The 25255-nt window shown below is 42.4% G+C and overlaps 1 protein-coding gene across 1 annotated transcript; it reads left to right on the plus strand.

The window, feature by feature from the left end:
* The first annotated feature begins 152 nt into the window (after positions 1 to 152).
* LOC143519615 (fucolectin-4-like) lies at positions 153 to 22252 on the plus strand. The gene is made up of 7 exons (XM_077013240.1): positions 153 to 198; positions 20047 to 20077; positions 20335 to 20411; positions 20508 to 20805; positions 20895 to 21049; positions 21677 to 21956; positions 22050 to 22252. Exons 3-7 carry the CDS (start codon positions 20339 to 20341, stop codon positions 22198 to 22200), a joined length of 957 nt encoding a protein of 318 aa, XP_076869355.1. The 5' UTR covers positions 153 to 198; positions 20047 to 20077; positions 20335 to 20338; the 3' UTR covers positions 22201 to 22252.
* The last annotated feature ends 3003 nt before the right edge of the window (positions 22253 to 25255 follow it).

Here is a 25255-nt window from a genome sequence, read left to right on the forward strand (position 1 = left end):
CTCCAGTCTTCTAAGCATGACAGTGACCATTTGTCCATAGTCTCATCACCCTTGAGTATGATTATGTACTTTGGTTTATGGCTATAAAAGCAGGTTTGTATGAAGTTGAGAAGTTTGCATTCTACATAAACTTGTGTCTGTGTCAATTTCTCCCAAGGCATCGCACAGCTCCTCAACCACTAAGACAAGAAATCATAGGTGAGGTATAGGTGACGTAAGGTAGAGGTTACATAAGGTATAGGTGATGTAAGGTATAGGTGAGGTAAAGCATAGGTGATGTAAGGTATAGGTAAGCTATAGGTGAGGTAAGATATATGTGACCCCTATCTAATGGGATTAATGTGTTGTCACAATAATTCTCTTTTTTATACTTGTAGTGATTTAGTTTTTCATTCGGGCCTCAAACCTAGAGCCTTTGTAAGTTACTTCTGTTGACCACTAGAGGGCACACTTGCACGGTGGATAGTGCTAGTTATACAGGGAGTCTGAATCATTAGAGAAGAGAGACCAAGCCAAGCACAACTACTGTTCTCCTGTGTATTTATTTCTCCTGTTTTCACAGGTTGGTAAATGCTGAAAATGCATAAACAACTTCAAAACAATGGTTAATTTACTATTTACTAAATTATGAAAATACAGGGTTACATTAACATGTTAGTAATAGGAATGTCGAGTTTAAACCAAGCGAAATTCACACTAATTATATCCATTGAAATGAATATATCTGGTTCAAGGGTTGTTGATGGTCAGCTTTTGATTTGTTAAACACATTTTAAGACTTAATGGCTCAGTAACGTTTATATTGTCTGTAAATCCTTATGCATTGTGGTCATTAGTCTCTTTACTTCACTAAATATGATGTGTAAATCTCAGAAACAGTCCGAGTTGTGTGTAAGTATGTGCTGAAGAGAGAGTGTTATTTTTGGGTAGCCTGAATTTGGACTTTGAACTTGGAGATAAAACATAGGGGGATACCAGGTATGGTTGTAACATGGGGAGAGTTGTAACACAACTCTACATGGTGAATATCAAGGCTGGAAACAGGCACATGCAGATTCCATCGAGAAAAAACTGATTTTGAGGTGAGAAAGTAAATTTCTGAATCAAGACTATATTTTGTTTAGTACTTATACTATTGCAGATAAAACCATATGAATAATATTACATTAAACAGGTTTCTCAGGTAAATTGTGATGCATTTTCCCCCTGTTAATTTCAAATCATAATACAGCTAGTTAAACAATGGCTGACAGGGGTGGGGTGGGTTGTAACACAGCTTTAAAAAGTGTTACAACCAACACCTTACATACAACTAAGAAAACTTTCTTCATTTTTAATAATTTTAAAGAATGCATAGACAGTGGAAAAGAAAGACTGACAGAGGTGTGCCTGCAAATGTTTTAAAAAAAGTATCTGATGAGGTCACAGATGGAGATGGAGATGGAGATGGAGGTGTCTGAGATGAAGATGTTGAGATTCTCTTTTGGAGTGACGAGGAAGGATAGGATCAGAAATTAATTTATTAGAGGATCAGTACATGTAGCATGTTTTGGAGATAAAGTTAGAGAAGCGAGATTGAGATGGTTTGGACATGTACAGAGGAGGGAGGAGAGGTATATTGGTAGGAGGGCATACATATTGTTAAATAAGTTTGTTCTAGTACACTAATTTACACATACACACAAACACACACACACACACACACACACACACACACTTCTGAGAGAGACATTGTTCTGGATTGTTATTTTATTTAAAAAAAACTATTTTTGAAGCATTTTGCATGGTGTGGCCTCTGTTGTTGCTTCTTTTGTCTAATTGTTACAACCTACCCCGCTAGGGAACACCATGTATTTGACTGTGATATTTGAATTGAGATTTGAATTGGTGTCATTAGTATGGAGAGGATTCAGTGCCAATTGGAAAAATGGAAATGCAATTGCTTTTCCATACAAACATGCAGAATACGTGCCAAAATGAAATGCAAAAGCACTATTATACCTCCCCGCCCCTCGTACGTCATGCGCCCTCTGACCCTGGAGCTCCAGCCGGCCGAACCGGAAAATGGCGCCTGTGTTTGGCTTTGCCGTTACCGTGGCTGGAGTGTCGGTGTCTCACTTGTTAGCGATGTTATGTTTATTTTCATTCCTGTGTGCTCGGGATGCGTCAGCTGCTCTGGTCTATGATAGACAAATGCTGTTGCAGATTAGAAACTCTGTGGAAAATTTGTCTGTTTCTGGGAACTCTCAATTTCCCAAAATGGTAATTCGCTCACCGGTTCAAGGTTCACCACCTTTCTGTGTCTGGAGAAAAAACCCAGGGTTGTCACGGAAGAAGCGCTTTAGGAGAAAGCGAGGCACAAGGGCAAGTCTCCAGGTGAATTCCCGACGTCTGTGGAAACAAACATGTGCTGCAGATCTCCGGGACTGTATTCCAGTTACCGGGTGTCAAACGCTGGGCTGTCGGGGCTTGGAGGTGAGTGAGTCTGGCGCTGTGTGGTATCAGCGAAACCCGGTCAGATCGTCCTACCTGCGGGAAGTATATCCCAACATGCGTGGTGTTCTGGAGGGCCTGCATCGTCCTCGTCCGTCTTCCAGAAGTGGTCTTGATCGTCGAAAACAGCGTGTGCTTTGCCAGATTAAACGCTCTCCAATAAATATCTCAACTAATGGGGACTCAGCGGTTTCATTGAAAATGTGTGATAAATGCTCGATCTGTGGCTAACAAGGCTCACGTTTTAAACGATTTGTTCTTAAAGGAGAATTTGGATTTTTTATTCCTAACTGAAACGTGGCAGCGGAACTTGGAATTTATTCACTTAAACGAATTATGTCCTACTGACTGTTCGTTTATTGGGACTCCACGTCTGTCTGGCCGTGGTGGAGGACTTGCGGTGGTCTGGAGGAACCGATATTCTTCTCAATTAGTGAGCAAAGATAATTTTGCCACTTTTGAACTGCAAGTGACTAAAGTCGGTAGGCTTAAGCCTTTTTATTGTTTTTTAATTTATCGACCACCAGGTCCAGCTGGTCAGTTTTTGTCAGAATTTTCGGATCTTCTGACCTCGATCATTAAGCTGGACAGAGTGTTATTACTTGGGGACTTTAATTTGCATATTGATGACGACTCAGATTGTTTGGCCACAGAATTTCTTAATATTACGCAATCTTTTAATTTCAAGCAGTTTGTATTAGCAGCTACTCATATTGGTGGTCATACTTTAGATCTTGTCTTCTCACTGGGGCTAGAAATTGATCACATCAGTTGTGAAGACCTTTTAATCAGTGATCATAAATGTATTTTTTTTATCTTTCTAGTGATGTTGCCCCCCTACATCATAGAAACAAGTTGCAGTCTCGTTTCATAACCCCAAAATCAGTTGGTCGTTTTTCAGCCCAATTTTCTTGTGATTTTATTAGGAGCTGTAATGATGTTGAGTTTTTAACACAGGCATTTAACAAGCAGTGCTCTTTTATATTAGATGAAGTGGCACCATTAAAAGCTAGGTCCACAACTTTCAACAAGGCAGCTCCATGGATAAACGATGAGGTTCGCTTTTTAAGACAGAAGTGTCACAGGTCTGAGAGACTATGGAAATCTACTAAGTTAGAAGTGCATCGCTTGTATCTTAAAGACTTGCGTTCTTCATTTAATGCATTAGTAAAAGATGCTAGGTCTACCTATTTTGCTAATTTAATTTCATCATCAAAGAGAAATCCCAAGGTTTTATTTGAATCTATAAATAACATTGTTTCTCCACCTCCTGCAATGTTGCCATGTTTTTCCGTTAGTGATTGTAATAGGTTTCTTTCCTTCTTTGTTGATAAGGTTATGGCCATTAGGTCAAATATCCAGCTTGTGACTTGCTCGCCGAAGCATGCTTTACCACCTAGTATTTCTATTTTGGATTCATTCCAGTCCATCACCATAGAGGAGATGTTGAAGGTGACTAGGCAACTTAAACCAGCCACAAGTTCTTTGGATGTAATACCATGTTCTTTACTTTTAAAGATTTTACCAAGTATTGGCCCTGCTTTATTATCTATTATAAATTCGTCACTGTCTACAGGCTGCGTTCCAGCATATTTTAAACATGCTACTGTTCAGCCTCTGATAAAGAAACCTAATTTAGACCCAGATGTCGTAAAGAATTACAGGCCTATATCTAAACTTCCTTTTTTAGCTAAAATTTTAGAGAAGGTAGTGTCTAATCAACTCATAGATGCACTAGAAAATAACAATATATACGATTATTTCCAGTCAGGATTTCGGAAGCGGTACTCTATGGAGACATGTCTTCTGAGGGTCTCTAATGATCTGTTAATGTCAGCTGACGCAGGTGAGTGCTCTGTATTAGTGCTACTTGACCTTAGTTCAGCTTTTGATACCGTGGATCATCAAATTCTGATTAATAGGCTACGTGATTTGGTCAGTATATCTGGTACTGCACTTGCCTGGTTTACATCATATCTCACTGATAAAAGCTTCTCTGTGACTATTGCTGATTTTGTGTCTCAGTCTTCTCCTCTGACTTGTGGGGTTCCACAGGGTTCGGTTTTGGGGGCCTTGTTGTTCTCACTGTATATGTTGCCCTTGGGCCAGATTATAAAAAGTTTTAAAGTAGCTTATCATTTTTTTGCTGATGATATCCAGCTCTACTTTTCATTTAAACCTAATGAGGTCCAGAGTTTGCAGAGGCTAATAGACTGCGTGGATGCCGTCAGGGAATGGACAACAAAAAACTTCCTGCAGCTAAATGCTGAAAAAACTGAAGTTTTAATTGTTGCTCCTGAGAAAATTATTCCATTAATTAGGGTAAATCTTGGGTCGCTGTCCCCTGCAGTCCACTCAAACCTGAGGAATTTGGGAGTTGTATTTGATCAGTCGCTGGTGTTGGACGCGCATGTTAAACAGTTGTCAAGATCTTGTTTCTTCCATTTAAGAAACATCAGTAAATTGAGGAGGGTAGTTTCAGATTCAGAGCTGGAGATGCTTGTGCATGCATTTATCTCAACTCGCATTGATTACTGTAATGCTCTTTTCTCTTCACTTACAATATCAGCCCGTGACCGTTTACAGATTATTCAAAACGCCGCAGCAAGACTAATTACTAAATCTAACAGACGCTCGCATATCACTCCTCTGTTAATATCTTTACACTGGCTTCCTGTTGAATACAGGATCCAGTTTAAAATATTAACACTTACTTATAGAGCATTGCATGGCCAGGCCCCTAATTATTTGGTTGATCTGCTTCACCCATATGTGCCAGCTCGTTCTCTTAGATCGAGTGATTTGAATTCACTGACTGTTCTACGTTCTCGCTTAAAGACTCTTGGAGATCGAGCTTTTGCGGTCATTGCTCCCAAACTGTGGAATGCACTCCCCCTGTCTTTAAGATTGGCTGTGTCTGTGGAATCTTTTAAAAAGCATTTAAAGACCTACCTGTTTAAACAAGCATTTGGATAAATGGACCAGACAGAAACGCATTATGTCTTCGTGAATTGTGTTGTTTTATTTATATATTGTGTGGTGTTTTATATATTTTAGTTGTATTTTCTATATGTAAAGCACTTTGTGGCCTTTGTCTGAGAAAAGTGCTATATAAATAAATTTTACTTACTTACTATTACATTACATTTCAATGCACTTTATCTCTTTATTGAAAAACAATACACACGAATTTGCATTCAAAACCAAAACGCTGAATTTGTGCCAGAATTGCATATAATACAGCTCGAAATGTAATCACGGCAGAGGTATTGCTTTTCACCGTACAGTATTTCAGACATAAATGTCTCCTTTAAATGTAATGATCATGTCAGGAATGCCACCTGATCTTCCTCAATCAGCCTCACCTGCCCCTCATTACCACGCCCCCTTCAGTCTTACTTAAGCACTTCACCAGCACGTCTCAGTTGCGAAGTATTGCCGACTCATGCCGCGTACCAAGCCTTTCTATTACCTGTCTGCTCTCCTGTGTTCTGACCCTCGCTTACGTCCCCGACCTTGTCTCCTGCCTAGTCCCTCTGTACCTCCTGACTTCTGCTCCCCCGGTATGACCCTGGACCGTCCTGACCACGCCAAGAAAACGCTGTTACTACTGATCCTAGTACTCGTGATTCACCTGCCTGTTTTTGTACCAGTGTCTCATTTCAATAAAAGCGGTGTTCTTCCGCATTTGGATCCCTCTCTGCCTGTTCAATACGTTACAGAAATACGTCACAGCCTCTGCTTCTACCTCCGTGAGTGTTCCTGCAGCAGAACCGGAACGCTACGATGGATCTCCTGATCGCTGTCGAAATTTCCTCATGCAATGCTCCATATACTTCACGTATCATCCAGCCCGGTTCCAGGCCGAGTTACAGAGAGTCCACTTTATCCTGTCGTTCCTCACGGGAGTAGCAGGCGCCTGGGGTACAGCGTTGTGGGAAAGCCAGGACCCTGCCCTCCAGTCGGAGAGTCAGTTCACCGCAGTGTTCCGGGCTGTTTTCGATCATCCTGCGGACGGACGTGATGTGGGAGACCGGCTCTACGAAATCAAACAAGAACAACGCAGTGCTGCCGAGTATGCTAGGGAGTTTCGTACGCTAGCTGCAGGAAGCGGTTGGAGTGAATCGGCCTTGAAAACTGTTTTCCGCCGTGGTCTGCGAAACGACATCCAGGTTGAACTCGCCTGTCGTAGTGAAGCCCTCACTTTATCAGAGTTTATCCAAGCATCGATTAACGTTGACAAGTTGTTGTTAACTTACCACTCCAGTAATACTGACGCTCCTGTCACTGCGTCTGGTGCACCACCTTCCAATGTATGTGCTCCGTGTCTTCGGATGTCAGACGAGTTCGTGCAGCTGGGCAGGTCCCCACTAACATGCCGATCGTTACTGAGATATAGTCAAGTTAGCTTACCCGTACAAATATCTTGGGGCGGCATAAATACTAACCTGTCTGCGTTAGTTGATTCGGGTGCAGCGGGCGATTTCATAGACCAGGACCTCGCCTACCACCTACACCTTCCCACCGTACCTATAGATTCTCCCGTGAGGGTAAATTCACTGAATGGACAGCCTATAGGAGAGGGTGTGATTACGCTACGTACCTGCCCCGTAGAGTTGCGGGTAGGTCTGTTCCACAGTGAAATGAGAGAGTTCTTCCTCATATCCACGCCCCGAGACCCCGTCATACTCGGGTTTCCGTGGCTGTCAATGCACGACCCTGAAATCTCCTGGAAGAAGCGAGAACTGGTACGATGGAAGGAAAGTTGTCTTAGTAAGTGCATGCACCTACCACTCAGGTCCTCCTCGGTGGAAAGCCCCGACACTCCTCTCTCTAACGTCATCCCCGAGCAGTATCGCGCATTCGCTGACGTCTTCGACAAGGACAGTGCCTGTCGTCTACCTCCTCATCGTCCCTATGATTGCGCAATCAACCTCCTGCCTGGGGCCCCCTTACCTCGTAAGACGAAACCTTACCCTCTATCACGCCCTGAAGATCAGGCGATGGAGTCCTACATCACCGAGGCTCTGCAGAAAGGGTTTATTCGACCATCCACCTCCCCGGTTGCTGCTGGTTTCTTTTTCATCAAGAAGAAGGATGGGGGATTACGACCTTGTATTGATTATCGTGCCCTAAACGCAGTAACGTCGAAGAATGCTTACCCTCTCCCCTTTATCACAGCCTCCCAAGAGCGTCTGATGGGGGCGAGTATATTCACCAAGCTGGACTTACGCAGCGCTTACAACTTGATCCGTATTCGAGAGGGCGACGAGTGGAAGACAGCCTTTGTTACCGCCAGAGGGCACTATGAGTATCTAGTCATGCCGTATGGACTAACAAATAGCCCCGCTGTGTTTCAAGCATTTATGGATGACATTTTCCGTGACCTGATAGATGACTTCGTATTCGTTTATATAGACGATATCCTGATTTACTCCCCGTCTGTTTCAGAACATATCCGACACGTCTCTGCAGTCTTACAACGCCTTCGTGAGCATAATCTTTACGTGAAGGCGGAGAAATGTGAATTTCATCGCTCCTCTGTGACGTTTCTAGGATGTACACTGTCCCCTGGCCAGATCTCCATGGATGCGCAGAAGGTGGAAGCTGTCTTAAACTGGCCGACCCCTCGTTCCACGAAAGAGCTGCAGCGATTCCTGGGGTTCGCTAACTTCTGTCGCCGTTTCATCCGCTTCGGTGGGTTGGCTACCCCTCTCACTAATCTCTTAAAGGGGGGGAGGAATCGGAAATTCACCTGGACTAGGGATGTCCCGATCCAGCTTTTTGAACTTCCGATCCGATACCGATATTTATTTGCACTTCCGATCCGATACCGATATCGGCCGATACTGGCCTATCCGAGCATGTATTAAAGTTTAAAGTTATTTAGCCAACTTACTTTATTGTCAAACTCATGTTGAAAAGCGTTTTACTCTTGATAACAAGTAGCCAGCTGAATTAGGTGTGTTTGAATAATACACAATGGTTGGTAAGGAGAAACTGACCTGTTTATTTAGCAATTAATAAACTCAAAATAGACAAAATATTAAATAACAAACAGAAATAGCATCAGTAAACCAAGGATAAAAAAGTGTAAATAATATTGTAAATTATATATTTAAAAAAAACACACAACCTGAGTGGAAAATAGTCTATTATTAACATTAACATCCATCAGTGCTCTTGAACAAGTGTAAACCAAAGCTTAAAAAAAATCCGTGCACATATCGTAAACTAATTAAAAGCAAAATGCCTTCTACTCCACACTTTGCTGCTCCATCCCCATCTATACACTCCCTTCAATTCAAACGTTTCTGCCAGTGTTAGTTGTGTAGGACCTTTCTTTTTGTCTTCGGTTTTCATTAGTCATGTTGTTTATGGTGGTATTTCGCTAAATGCTTGATTAGATTGGTGATATTAAAAGTTCTTACAGCTTTACCACAACGCTTGACTTTACTGTGGCATATGTTGTACTCTACCTCTTCGTCTTTGTCATCCTTTAAGGTAAAATAATCCCACACAACTGACCGATAACTTCAAATTTACACGGCGGTCCGAGATGCCACGGAGCTAAATTGGGGCAGAAACTATGCTCGTGTGCTGAAGGTGTGCTGGAAAATGCGGACCGGATTTTACTCTCACTAGCAAAAACTGGAATGGATTATCTAAATGGGTAAACCCGGATCGGACTTAAAAAAAAAACTGGATCGGGAGTCTGGATCGGCATTTTCTCGTGTCTGCCGATCCGATACCGATACGCATTTTTTTGCTAATATCGGTGGCCGATCCGATCCAAATATCGGATCGGGACAACCCTAACCTGGACTGCTGAAGAGGAACAAGCGTTCTCACTCCTCAAGAAGGCGTTCACGTCAGCCCCCATTCTGCACCTTCCTGACCCCCAACTCCAGTTCATCGTGGAAGTCGACGCCTCCGAGGTCAGAGTGGGCGCTGTTCTCTCTCAGAGGCAGGGAAGCCCGCCGAAACTATACCCCTGCACCTACTTCTCCAAAAAGCTGACCCCCGCGGAAATGAACTACGACGTGGGAGACCGGGAACTCCTGGCTATTAAACTCGCGCTCGAACAGTGACGTCATTGGTTGGAGGGAGCGGAACACCCCTTCATTGTATATACCGATCACAAGAACCTTGAATACCTGAAGTCAGCCAGACGTCTAAACCCGCGACAAGCAAGGTGGGCACTGTTTTTCTCCCAATTTCGTTTCACTGTGTCTTACAGACCCGGGTCAAAGAACATCAAAGCCGATGCCCTGTCACGGATCCACGAAAAAGAAGAAGCAACTCATGAACCTGGACGCATTCTGCCGAAGTCCTGTTTCCTCGCAGCTATTCGATGGGAAGTACAAGAGGGCTTGGACGAAGCTTTGCGCACCGAACCCAGTCCGGTGGAATGTCCGGAGGGGAAACAATACGTGCCCGTATCCCTTCGGGGGCGCATCCTACAGCTCGCACACGATACGGCGGGCACAGGCCACCCAGGTATTACACGCACACGACACCTGATCTCTCAGCGTTACTGGTGGCCGTCCTGGGAGGATGACATTCGTGATTATGTGCTGGCGTGTTCCGTTTGTGCTCAGACCCGTACTCCCCGTGCACTTCCAGCAGGAGAACTCCTTCCCTTACCTGTTCCTCACCGGCCATGGACGCACCTCGTGATTGACTTTGTGACAGATTTGCCCACATCGGGAGGTAATACTGTTGTTACGATAATCGTAGATCGATTCTCTAAAATGTGCCGTCTCATTCCTTGCCCCAAATTACCCACTGCCATTACGTATTCCGTATTTATGGTTTACCCGAAGATATCGTCTCAGATAGAGGGACACAGTTTACGTCTCGAGTCTGGAAGCAGTTCTGCAAACTCCTTGGCATTACTGTTAGTCTGACTTCAGGCCACCACCCCCAGTCTAACGGAGAGGTTGAGCGTTATAATCAGGAGTTAGGGAGGTTTCTCCGACAATATTGCGTTTCTCAACACGACTGGCATAAATACCTCCCATGGGCAGAGTACGCTCGGAATTCTATTATACACACCGCGACCAAACTCACGCCCTTTCAATGTGTATACGGTTAACAACCTGCGTTTTTCCCATGGGACAAGACACCAGCTGATGTCCCCGCCCTAGACGAATGGTTTAAACACAGTGCCCGTACCTGGGAGCTAGCGCATGTACACTTGCGACGTGCCCTACACACACGCCGGCTCAATGCAAACCGTCGTCGTCTCCCCGCGTTGATTTACCACCCGGGACAGAGAGTATGGCTGTCGACACAGAACCTTAACTTGAAGCAACGATGTAAAAAACTCAGTCCACAGTACATCGGTCCATTTAAAGTGCTCAGCAGAGTTAATGCAGTTACCTACAAACTTCTTTTGCCGTCACATTACCGTATTAACCCTGTCTTCCACGTCTCTCTCCTGAAGCCGGTTCACTACAGCCCATTCACCGTGCCCCCTGTGTATGATAAACCTCCGGACCCTCTGGAGATCGACGGTCGTCCAGCGTACATCGTCCGAGAGCTTTTGGAGTCCCGACGCCGGCGAGGTGGTCTGCAATATCTGGTGGATTGGGAAGGATATGGCCCCGAGGAACGGGCCTGGATTCCAGCGAGGGATGTCCTCTGCCCCACGATGATCGCTGATTTCCACGCTACACATCCTAACTTTCCTGCCCCCCGGCGCCGCGGTCGCCCCCAGTACGTCGTAGAGCGTCAGGTGCCGCTCCTTTGAGGGGGGGTACTGTCAGGAATGCCACCTGATCTTCCTCAATCAGCCTCACCTGCCCCTCATTACCACGCCCCCTTCAGTCTTACTTAAGCACTTCACCAGCACGTCTCAGTTGCGAAGTATTGCCGACTCATGCCGCGTACCAAGCCTTTCTATTACCTGTCTGCTCTCCTGTGTTCTGACCCTCGCTTACGTCCCCGACCTTGTCTCCTGCCTAGTCCCTCTGTACCTCCTGACTTCTGCTCCCCCGGTATGACCCTGGACCGTCCTGACCACGCCAAGAAAACGCTGTTACTACTGATCCTAGTACTCGTGATTCACCTGCCTGTTTTTGTACCAGCGTCTCATTTCAATAAAAGCGGTGTTCTTCCGCATTTGGATCCCTCTCTGCCTGTTCTGTGCAGCTACCGCTAAAGCCAGCGCTAGCCCACCAGAGCACCACTCACCGGTTCACGTGTCCAACAGGTTTGCCCCGCTCAGTGCTACACCCGCTGAGGAGACTCTGGTCATAGGAGACTCTATAGTCCGACACATGAAAGTCGCTATTCCTGTAGGGGCACCAGCGGTTACAGTCAGCTGTTTACCGGGAGCCAGAGCGCCGGACATTAGTGGCAACCTTAGACTGTTAGCTCATAGGAGGTTTTCTAGGATAGTGATTCATGTAGGGGCCAACGATATACGTCTGCGGCAGTCAGAGGTGACTAAGGCTAATGTTAAAGAGGTGGTTAAATTAGCCCAGACGATGTCCGATGCCGTAATCTGCTCTGGCCCCATCCCAATGCGGCGCGGTGATGAGCAGTACAGCAGGCTCACGTCGCTAAACCGCTGGATGTCCAAGTGGTGCTCCGAAAATCAAGTGGGCTTTATTAATAATTGGGAAGAGTTCGAGGGCAAGCCTGGTCTTTTAGGCAGGGACGGTGTCCACCCCACCCGGGATGGTGCTGCCCTGTTATCTTGCAGCATAGCCCGTAGTCTGTTAGTTAGTGGGCAGTGTAGTACTAGGAGCTGCTGACTAACCAGAGTCGCGACCAGGCCGCAGACTAACGGGCTAAACCGTCTGTCTGCGAGCTGCTTAGAGGCGTCACCAAGATCCCATAGGATTGAGACTGTGTCTGTGCCCCGGGTTAAATTAAATCATAAGAAAATAGTCCATCCTAAGTTTTTAACTAATATTCAAACTTCACATCCAATTATTACCTATATGACCGATCTGAAAATTGGATTAATTATTATTCGATCACTCAACTCTAAAGCAGTTTTTATGAATGAACTTATAACCAGAAAATTGACCAGAAAATTGATATTCTATAGCCCTATCCGGACGGGATTAGTTTTTCAGGGGGACGTCTGTGAAAAATATTTCACCCTTGTACTCAGTGATAAAACTCTTGCATCCGGACAGCAATTGAAAAAACAGGAGGACCCGTGAGTTTTTGGCTTTCTCGGTCACATGACATCGCCTTGTCACGTGATAGCATGTTTAATAATGTCACACTGCCAACTCTGATGATTCCTTTTTAACTTTTAACTTTACTACTGTTCAGTTCAGCATTTAAGATCTCCGTTTAAGTTAAGCTATTTTGTTAAACCAATACAGAAAACACATTATAAAAAATCGCTAATGAATGTAAATAGCTAAATAAATCCGTTAAATAAAATAAAATAAATCCATAAAAAAATCCAGAAAATCCATTTTCGCTCGCCGCTGTCTTTACGTGGATCTCCGTGAAAACGCGCGCCCAACGTGTAACTACGGTGCGTGGCAGTGGACATATAGCTGTTTCAGTGGGGAACCGTCAGGGCCCTCTACGCCCTCTCAGAGGGCCTAAAATATTCTTAAGCATTATATATATAATTATCCAATTTTATTTTATCTACTTACAGTTTGACATTCGACATCTAAACAATTACAAAAATATAAGCAAATAAAATATTCACCCGTGTCTATTCAATCTGTGTTGGAAGGTGAGGGGTTAAGTGGAAGCCTGTGAGCCTGTGTCTCCCCCTATCAGGACTGTGATGCCCTCTGTTCGTTTACAGAGGGCCTGGCAGTTATAATTCAGCGCAATACCAGTTTCAAATGACAGCAAAATTGACCAATCATATCTTCTCTCTTAGTGGGCGGGCTTAACTGTATGATAATTTCCGCCCGCTGTGGCGACGCTAGCTGTCGTTAGCACCACCGCTAGCTAGTTTCGATTCATCCCTTTGACGTCCTCATGCGCGTTGTTTACATATTCCGCTTCCGAGAACCACGGAGCTGTGAACCTTATTTTGTTTGGAAACTTATTTTGCTTAAGACGTTATCTAGTACAGATATTATTGTTTATTACGTTTTTAAAGCTGTACTGTCGTCTCAGTTTTTCTTTATTGCAGTTTATTAAGAAAGGAAAAAAAAAATTCGGGGGGGGGGGGGGGGGGGGGTTGCGGGCCCAGGTTTAAAGGTCACGGTTCGCTACTGAGCTGTTTTATTAAACGCGAGGTGATGTCTGCATGTATAAACTCAGACATGTGGATCCGGACGGGACTAAAATTACCAGACGACCACGGAGTACAGCGAAAAACAGTAGGTAATTCCGCCTGTAATTTTCTCTGAGGACGTCTGAGAAAAACACGGACATGCTCGTTCCGGACGGGATTAAAATCACAGAGGACCCCCCGTAAAAGAGAAAATTACCCCAGGACCCCCTGAGAAACTAATCCCGTCCGGATAGGGCTTTAGTCTAACTGAAACGTGGATTCAATCTGGTGACTATTTATCTCTAAACGAAGCCACTCCTGTGGGATATAGTTATATACATAAACCTAGATTGTCAGGCAGAGGAGGAGGAATATGTATAATATATCGTGATTGTTTAGAAATTCATCAGAAATACTTGGATATCTTTAATTCATTTGAGATGCTGTCTATTAATGTAATTAGTCCATCTGAAAATAAAGGTTCATTTTCCCTAACAAATGTATATAGACCACCAGGGCCTTACTCAGATTTCTTAAAAGATTTCACAGATTTTACAGCAAATTTAGCAGTTAGTAGTGACAAAATAATAATGGTAGGAGACTTTAACATACATTTTGATAATGCGGAGGATCCACTGACAAGGGCTTTTACTTCTATATTGAACTCTGTTGGCATTACACAAAACGTTGTAGGACCCACACACTATCAAAATCATACCCTAGATTTAATCTTAACGTTGGGTATTGACGTAGATAATATAAATATACTCCCGCAAACCGTAGCTATCTCTGATCACTATTTAGTCAAATTTGAGATTCATCTTAACAAAAACCCGCCCGTCTCCTCGGCAGTGTATAAAGCGCTCGATAAATTCATTAACAGCAACACAGTTTATTGAAGCCCTCCCTGATTTAACTGCTCTAGCCCACTCGCCATCCTATCCAGGAGAGTTAGATAGTCTAACCAACTGCATAGAGAATACCTGCAGATCAGCTCTAGACATAGTAGCTCCACTCAAATATAAAAAGACTAGATCTAAAAAACTCGCTCCGTGGTACACTGACCAAACTAGAAACTTAAAACAAATAGCACGTACATTAGAGCGTAAATGGCGATCTACTAAGTTGGAAGTATTCTACTGTGCCTGGAAGGATAGCATCATTGACTACAAACGGGCACTCGCTAAAGCACACTCAGCATACCTAGCCTCACTGATAGAGAAAAATAAAAACAATCCTAGATTTCTTTTTAATACTATTTCCAAACTTACAAAAAATCAAGCAGGCGCAGAACCTCAGATTCCAGTAAACCTCACTAGTAATGTATTTATAGATTTTTTTGATAATAAAATAGAGAATATTAGACAAAATATAAAACCTTTTATTAGTAATACAACTGGTATGTCATCTGGTTTGGTTGACATCGATTTAAATCGCATACTGGGAGAAAAACTTGATGCTTTTCATCCACTCCCACAATCAGAATTAGAGAAAATAATTTCTTCCTTAAATTGTGCTACCTGCACACTAGACTCGGTTCCATCAAAGTTATTAAAAGAGGTATTACCAGCGGTAACTGAACCTCTTCTAACTATAGTTAACTCATCCATTACAATAGGTCACATGCCCAAATCATGTAAATTAGCAGTTATTAAACCTCTGATTAAGAAACCAAATCTTGATCCTACTGTACTATCTAATTATAGACCCATTTCAAACACATCATTTATATCTAAGATCATAGAAAAAGCTGTTGCCCAGCAATTATGCCTATATCTGCATAGGCATCACATATTTGAAAAGTTCCAATCTGGTTTTAGGCCCCATCACAGTACTGAAACAGCATTAGTTAAAGTAACAAATGACCTCCTCCTTGCTTCAGATCAAGGTTATGTATCGCTGTTAGTGCTTCTTGATCTTAGTGCAGCTTTCGACACAATTGATCATAGGATCTTGCTAGAAAGGTTAGAACGCTGGGTTGGAGTCTCTGGCACAGCCCTTTCATGGTTTCATTCTTACTTAACTAATCGCTATCAGTTTGTAGAGCTCAATAATATTCCATCCAAATGTACAAAAGTTAAATATGGGGTCCCGCAAGGCTCCATTCTAGGACCACTATTATTTACATTATATATGCTACCATTGGGCACAGTTATAAACAAACATGGTGTCAATTTTCACTGCTATGCAGATGACACTCAACTTTACATATCAGCCAAACCTGATGACAAACTCAGTTTAAGAAAAATTGAGGCCTGTGTAAAAGATATTAAATGCTGGATGTCTCTAAACTTCCTCCAACTTAATGAGGACAAAACAGAAGTTCTCCTTCTGGGCCCTAAGGCCTCAAAACAGAAAATTCCAGATCTAATGCTTAATATCGCAGGCTACCCCATTACACCTGGCACAGTAGCCAAAAACCTAGGCGTCATACTCGACTCTGACCTATCATTTGATAAATACATAGATAATACTACTAGGATAGCTTTTCTACATCTCCGTAACATTGCTAAATTAAGAAATGCATTATCACAGGATGATGCGGAAAAATTTGTAAAAATTTGTTAGCTCTAGATTAGACTACTGCAATGCACTACTGTCAGGATGTTCAAATAGGAATCTAAATAAACTTCAAATAGTTCAAAATGCCGCAGCCAGGGTTCTGACCAGAACTAGAAAATTTCAGCATATCAGTCCAGTCCTATCAGCCCTGCATTGGCTCCCAGTTAAATTCCGTATTGACTTTTAAATTCTTTTATTAACTTATAAAGCATTGCACGGGCTTGCTCCTGAGTACCTTCAGGAACTTATTTCCTATTACGAACCCCCACGCCCACTAAGATTACAGGGTGCTGGTCTTTTATTAGTTCCAAAAATTTATAAGGTAACAGCAGGGGGAAGAGCCTTTTCTTGTAAGGCCCCCCAGCTTTGGAATAATCTTCCTAAATGCGTCCGGGACTCAGACACAGTCACAATCTTTAAGTCTAGGTTGAAAACCCACTTATTTAGTTTAGCGTTTGATAATTAATATCCCCCCTTAGATAAAAGTACAGATCCAGGGGTTCATAGACGAAGGGTTTTATGGTAGACTGGGGCGCTGGTGCTGTCGTCCTGTCACTGCTCGTGGTCACTCAAGTTTGTTGACAGTGCAGTGGACGGATGCCATTGTCTCAGAATGCCCCCAAGCCTATGTTACCTTCTGGTTCTGCCTTTTTAGCTAGGCTGTAATAATTTAACTAAATGCCGGAGTTGCTGCCACACTCTGGAAATGTTTATAATTTTACCTGTCCTGTATATGTCCTCATACAGAGCTAATTTTCCCTGTTTCATTTCTCCACATGGCTGCCCGCCTGCTTGAGGAATAATGAGATGAGGAGACCAGCGATCCATCCTGAGCCAGCCACCTCCTGCCTAACCGGATGCATACATCATGATGGACATTATTACATATTTTTCCTTTTCTTTCTCTTCTTTCTGTCTAAATTGTTGTTGTTGTTGTCATGGTGACCGGTGTCGGCCAGAGGAGGATGGGTTCCCCCCCTGAGTCTTGGTTCCTCTCAAGGTTTCTTCCTCATGCAAAAAACTAGGGAGTTTTTCCTTGCCACTGTCGCCCTTGGCTTGCTCACTGGGGGCTAGGACTCGGCACTTGTAAAGCTGCTTTGTGACAACAACTGTTGTAAAAAGCGCGATATAAATAAATTTGATTGATTGATTGATTGATTGATGTTCAATACGTTACAGATCACGAGATTGATTTAAACACTGATGTGATGAAAACATGCCACAATGAAAAGTAAAAGCTCCAGTGTGTGTGGATTTGTATTTAAAGAAAGAAACGCTGAATTCGTGCCAGAAGCCAACTTGAAATGTAATCGACTGAACGTCATTGTATTCCACTGTATGTCTCTGCGAAGCTGTATTCGTGCCAGAATGAAATCTAATCACTGTCCAACAGGAACGCTCGCCTGAATTTGGGGCGGGGCTTAGACTCCAGTCAGAAGCAATCGCTTGTAGTTAGACTTGAAAGCAGCAGAAATGTCTTTTCACGACAGAATAAAATAGGAAATAAACAGTCTAATTGGACAAATTGAGGCTGGTGCAGTTACAGACGACTACGTGCTTAACTTAATTAAGCTGAAGGTGCTGGACAATATTGAAAATTGACCTTGAAAGTGTCGTACATGTGCTTGAATTCCACCTTGTAAAGGTGGATGAACCCTGCAAACAGCGCTGAAGAGCGGAGCCCCCACGATCGCTACCTGTATTTTCCAGATTATAAACCGCTACTTATTCCCTCACGCTTTGAACCATGCGACTTATAATGAGGTGTGGCTTTTCTGTAGATGTTTCTTCACCCGTCAGGGGTATAACAGAAAGTTAATCAGGTGGTAGGACAAAGTTGTAAATCAAAGAAGAAAGTGCTCATTTTCATTTAACTCATGCAAGAATTTTCTGCATGTTTGTATGGCAAAGCAATGCATTTTGTGGATTGCATTTCCATTTTTGCCTAGACATTTGTACATTTGTAGTAAGCAATTGTCTGTACTTTGTATAAAAGTTTGAGAACTCTAGTTTAAAAATTCAGTGAGTCACAGGTAGAGGTGTGCCAAATAATCGATTCATATATCAAAAATCGATTCTCATTTACTACGATTCAGAATCGATTTTAAATGTCCCAAAATCGATTCTAAGTCGTGGTGAAGTCTCGCGTTACGTAATTACAAAATTACGCGAGACTTTACGCAGCAGATTCTGGGACACACTCATGTGCGGAAAAGTTTCAAAACAAATGGAGAAAAGAGATATTCAACCTGTCCCGTCTTCATTTAAGGCAATAATATTGGTTCATTTTGGTATTTACTGAATGCCGGGGAACACAAACAAAATTACATCCATGCACGAGCTACATTGTGTCCAGTTCGACACAATGTAGCTCGTGTGCAAGGCTTGTGTAACGCGGTGAGCACGGGAACGTACACACCGCGTGAAATATTAAAGAGAAGGGTGGACCCAAGTGCCGGCTCGCAAGATCAAGATGTTTGATACTTGTCAAATGTATTAGCGAGAGGGAAACGCGCACAGTGACCCAGAACAAACAAACAAAACAATGCGGAAGACTCAATGCGCAGAAGAATAGAAACAAAAACCGTGAGGGCACGGAGTAAATAGAAAACACAACGCGTGGAAAAAACACTCAACCGCAGAGAGACGGGAGAAAGAAGCAAATAACAACAGTAACTAAAAAACAGCGCGGATAAATGCAACGCGAAAACGAAACCAAGGACGCCAGCAGAAGTAACTGGCAAAAAACGCAGCAGCAAAATAAAACCCTTCCCAAAACTAAAGGCAAAACAGATAGGAAGAAATATAGGATTGGGAAAACTTGAGATGAGTCAGGAAGCGACGCAGGAGATAGATACTCGAATAAGTAAAGAAAGCATAACAGAGAGAGGTGGCGAGACCATCCGAGTGCATCCGAGCCAGCCCTGAGAGCTTGCAAAATGAAGCTAAAGAATTTTGGTAACACAACCAAAAGCATTTTATTTTACCAAAGCACATTATTTTTGTTAATTAAAAGTGAAAGACACTTTATTGTCTGTATTTGTCATAGATCATACAGATTTTATAGACTGAAGCAGAAATTTATAAATCAAATCGTTTTTTGAATCGAAAATCGTTTTGAATCGAAAATCGATTTTGAATTGAATCGTGGCCCCCAAAATCGGAATCGAATCGTGAAATAGTAAACGATTCCCACCCCTAGTTACAGGTGCTGAAGATAAAAGTGTTACAACCATACCCGGTCTCCCCCTACCTGTCAAGTCTCCCGTTTTGGCCGGGAAACTACCGTATTTCATCCCTCTTTCTCGTCGTCCTCCCATATTAATATTTTAATGAATTATGTTGCTAGCCTCGCGAGAATGTCAACCTGCAGTAGCCCGAGTGTCAGTTCTCGCGAGATTAATGCTGACAGCGGCAACAACAAACCTGAAAAACAAATCAGAGATCCATAAATGTAACAAGAGTGAAGGCGTTCCTACCAAAAAAGTGTGAGTGAAGATTTTGTGTAAAATATAAGGGGTCCTGGACCTTGGTTGGGCTGGTGGGAATGCTTGCAGCAACCAGCGGAAATTTTACCTAATTTTTTAATTAAAAACTTGACAGGTATGAGATAAAATCCAGGAGACAAATGTAATTTAGGCAAGAACATGTGTATACAAATATGTATTTCATACATAACAAATGTACTGTGATGGGAATGCACTGAATAATTCGAGAAGAGATGCCAAGCTAAGCACAACTAAAGTTCTCCTGTGTATTTATTTCTTCTGTCTTCACAGAACACATCTGGTACAGCACCTCGAGTCTGAGGTGTGTAACATATAGGTTTGCTTTCCTCCTTAATTATGGTGTTCTTTCTCTTCCACATATACATATCTTCCACATACATTTTAAAGAAATTAGTCATTTTTGCCATTTGAGTCTTTCAGTTTTATTGTCTGATATGGGATATGGGGTAGGAGGTATAGATTAGCCAAATTAATGTTTTGCTTTTCTATTTGACATGGAATTAACACCATAAATGTGTATTGTACTTAAATAGTTATTTTGTTTTGTTGCATTTTTAGTGTAATGGGAAGTTACATATTTTATCTATTTTGCACCCTTGCAATTACTGGTGTTGCAAATGGAGCGTCTATGAAAGGTATCCTCTTAACACAAACATTCACATTTTTCACACATCATGTGATGGTTTTGTGCAGTTGAACAAATCTGAAGTAAGTTCCTCTGTTCATTATAGCCAAAAACCTCGCTCTGTATGGCAAAGCCACGCAGTCAGACTTGGTGGAAAACCCTTGGGCACCACAAGGCCATGCCTACAATGCAATAGATGGAAATCGAGATGCAAACTATTATCATGGATCCTGCACTGCCACAAAGATTCAAACAGACCCGTGGTGGAGGGTTGACCTTCTGGACGAGTACACAGTAACCTCTGTTACTGTAACTAACAGAGAAGACTGCTGTCCTGACAGGATCAATGGAGCTAAGATTCATATAGGAAACTCTTTGCTCAACAATGGAAACAACAACACATTGTGAGGATGCTCACAGCTGTATGTCACTGTAAAATAGACTGTCACATACACTTGCAAACATTCTCATGTTATTTCTCCTTTCACTGCAGGGCAGGTGTAATTTCTAGCATTACTGCAGGACAATCCGTCACCTACAGCTTTGAGAAAGGTGTCTCAGGACGTTATGTCAGTGTAGTCATACCTGGAAAAAATCAACTCCTAACTCTCTGTGAGTTTGAAGTCTATGGTTATCCCACTCCACATGGTGAGTTTCTTAAACCCCTACGATGCTAAACTACAACCCCTGGCAATAAGTATGGAATCATCAGTCTGGGATGAGCACTCATTCAGACATTTTATTCTGTAGAACAAACTCAGATAAAAAATATGATACAATAATTGTCACGGTACGTCAGGCCCCCTACTGGTCACCTCCGTCTACAGCGGCAGCTGTCCTGTTGTTGTGGTGTTGTGTGCGTCTTTCAGGTGGGTGGAGCCCGTGATCCGTCTCACCTGAGGGTCGTTTGTTTGTCTATATATGTCTTGTCTTTGTACCAGTTGACCGCTGGTCATTATATCCTTCATTTAGATCATGTCAAGGGTTTTTGGTTTGCACACTTTTCTATTAAACCATCCTTTTTCTCTGAGACTTGGCGTGATCGCTTCCATTTCAGTTGCTCACCCTGCCCGTCACATGATCCGTTAGTAAAAACAACTCTGATGATTCCTTAGTAAAAACATTTTTGTACAGTGTATATTTTTTATTGTATTTTTATTGTATTTATTTATTTCTTATTGTATTTTTATTGTATTTATTTATTTCTTATTGTATTTTTTATTGTAATTGTTCCCTGCAACATGCTCCATTTTCAATACATTGTACCTTGTGCAGGGGAGAATGTGGCACTCAAAGCGAGAGCTACACAGTCCAGCCTCTTTGAATTCGGTTTTGCTTCTAACGCCATTGATGGAAACCCAGATAGCGCGTACAGCCATGGTTCCTGCTCACACACTGATGGAGACCTCGGGCCCTGGTGGAGACTGGACCTGCTGGAACAACACAAAGTGTTTTCCATTCATGTCACCAACAGGCAGGAGGTTTCTGAACGGTTGAGAGGAGCTGAAATCAGAGTTGGAGACAGTCTGTACAACAATGGCAATAATAACCCAAGGTGAACTACTCTAAGGTTTACGCAAAAATAATACACATAATAATAGTATTACTGGTAATAGTAATAATTTTCCTTCTCTTCCTACATGTCCAGATGTGCAGAGATCCTCTCCACTGATACTAATACTAAATTGTCCTATGAATGTAAGGGGATGGAGGGACGCTACATAAACATTGTGATTCCAGGAAGGAAAGAGTATCTCTCACTCTGTGAGGTGGAGGTGTTCGGATCTCCTCTTCTCTGATCATGTCGTTCCACATCAGTTGTTGGCCACTGTTGTACTTTTGGCATATATTAAATAAAGATTTGTAAGCATTAATACCCTATGCAAGATTTATTGTTTTTCCATTAGCAGTTAAATAGGTGTGTTGGGTGAGCAGAGAGACCTTCAGTCTGGCATGGTCTACATAACATTTAGACTGACTTTGGAAGGTTTTGCTTTCTGGTTAATTGTTTTGTTTTGGTTTTGTGAATTCTTTTCATTTGAATTTTTCACATGTACAGTACAATACAGTTTTTATGTATTAAGTGTAGATCCTAGCTGTGTGGCAGAGTCATTAGCCTTGGTTCAAAAGAGAACCTTAATGGGACCACCTCTCTCAGGATTCATCTCACTGAGATGATGTATAAGGAGATTAATCTCACCAAGATGAATCCTGTCATTGTTAGTTTGTGGCTCTCAGAGTTCTGTTATAAGCATTATTTAGTTTAATGTTGAGCAACTGATGAATAAAGGTGACAGCGTGGATGAGTATTACTGATGGTCTGTTGAAAGGTCCAATCACATAAGACTGGGGATGCATCTGTTGGATATAGAAAAATCTAAATGAGAAATTGATTTAACTCACATTAATTGGTCAAATAGAAAAGTAACTTCCATCATTACTTTCATCAATGATCCCCGAGGGTATAGTATACACACACACACACATACAAATACGCACTAACATGGAATGGTTAGGGGCGTGGCTACAAAACACTCGAGGGAAAGAGACAAAACAGGCGGGGGCGGGGCCAAGTGTGACATGTTGGATGATATTATTATCTTATTATTTGTAATAATAAAAAATAAAAAACTGAGACGACAGTACAGCTTTAGAAACGCAATAAACAATAATATCTGTACTAGATCCAACAAAATGAGGTTCACTGCTCCGTGTTCCTCGGGAGCAGAATATGTAAACAACGCGCACGAGGGCATCAAAGGACTGAATCGAAACTAGCTAGCGGTGGCTAATAATAATAATAATAATAATAATAATAATAATAATCTTTATTTGTATAGCACCTTTCATACATACATGCAACTCAAAGTGCTTTACAGTATAAATAAAAAAAAACATTAAAAGGAGATAAGACAAAAAGACAAAAAGAAAATGTTAAAAGAAATTAAAGATAAAAAAATATTAAAATAACATAAAAAGTAAAAAAGTAATGTAACGTCCGGGTGTAGGAGGCAGGCACCAAGACGATTACGGTGAACATATAACTTTTATTACAAAATAGACGTATAAGCTCCGGATGGAGCGTGAGCAGCACTAAATCACACTCACGCAGACACGTAGCTTTAGACAAAGACGAGCACAAGACACTGCGCGAACGCACATTATATAGGTGAGTTACACAGACCCACGTGACCTCAAGACAAGGCACAGGTGTAACAAACGAACACGCTCACAAACAACCCACACCCATGGAAGTACAAACATGGACATAACCGCACGCAGACGACGATATGACACGCCCACAGGGAAGGGTCCAGAGCTGTTCCGTGATGTAAATCAGATAATAAAAAGTACAGTAAATAAGATAAAACTATTAAGATAATTAGATTTAGAAAATAATAGACAACATAATGTAATAAAGTAAATAAGATTGAGAATTTCTTAACTAAAAGCGGATCTAAACAGGAATGTTTTGAGACTGTTCTTAAAACTATGCAGGGATGAAATGCCTCTGAGCTATTCAGGAAGAGAATTCCAGAGCTTTGGGCCATAGTGGCTAAAAGCACCCTCGCCAATCTTTAATCGGCTTTTAGGAATCACCAGTAGATTACTGTTTGAAGACCTGAGAGACCTGACTGGAACATATCTAACCATCATTTCACTGAGGTAAAGAGGGGCAAGACCATGAAGACATTTAAAAACCATGACTAGAACCTTAAAATCTATTCTAAAGTTGACAGGTAACCAGTGCAGTGAGTGGAGTACAGGTGTAATATGATCTCTCTTTCTCCTGCGGGTCAGAACCCTTGCAGCCGCGTTCTGAACACGTTGTAGGTGCGAAATAGAGCTCTTTGGAAGAGCAGATAGAACAGCATTACAATAATCTAGCCTTGATGTGATAAATGCATGGACAAGTTTTTCACTGTCAGCAGGAAAGAGCATATCTCGGACATTAGCGATGTTTCGAAGGTGAAAGTAAGCTGTCTTGCATGTAGTCATGATGTGTTATTTGAAGCTGAGCTCATTATCAAAGGTGACGCCCAGGTTCTTAACACATTGTCTGGCATTCGGATTAATTTGATTTAAATAAGTCCGGACATCATTCCTTTGTGAATCACTGCCAAGAACAAGAACCTCTGTCTTCTGTTTATTTAACTGTAGAAAATTGTCAGACATCCATGTCTGTATATCATCTATGCAGTCAAACAGTGAGCAAATTGATTTTAGGGCTTTAAGTTCTAGCGAAATATAAAGTTGAGTGTCATCTGCATATTGATGATAACTAATACCATGTTTATTAATGATGTGTGGTAACGGAAGCATATATAGGTTGAATAGTAATGGCCCAAGAATTGATCCTTGGGGGACGCCACAAGAAATTTTTTGACGTGTGGAGGAAGAGGTACCTAATGCTACATAGTAATCACACCCAGTTAGGTATGATCTAAACCAGTCTAGGACTAAGCCACTGTCACGGAACAGCTCCGGGCCCCTCCCTGTGGGCGTGTGTCTACGTCGTCTGCGTCTAGCCGTCTGCGTCTGTGGATCCTCGTGGGTGTGGTTGTGTTTGCGCGTGTTCATTCGTCCCACCTGCGGCTCGTCTCGTAATCACTCGGGGCTCATGTTGTCTGTCTATTTAATGTGCGTTCGCGCAGTGTCGTGTGCTTGTCGTTGTCTGAGTTTAAACGTTACGTGTGTGTTTCCTGTTACTCGTGCGCTATTGCGCAATATCTGTTGAAATAAAGCAGTGACGTTGGTCGCCAAAGCCTAGGATCCGTGTCTCATCCTTCGTGCTGCACCCAGCGTTACAGCCACTAAGGCCTACCCAGCTCTGTAGTCGATCATGAAATATTT

This window comes from Brachyhypopomus gauderio, chromosome 7, assembly GCF_052324685.1.
Source record: "Brachyhypopomus gauderio isolate BG-103 chromosome 7, BGAUD_0.2, whole genome shotgun sequence".
Lineage (NCBI taxonomy): Eukaryota > Metazoa > Chordata > Actinopteri > Gymnotiformes > Hypopomidae > Brachyhypopomus > Brachyhypopomus gauderio.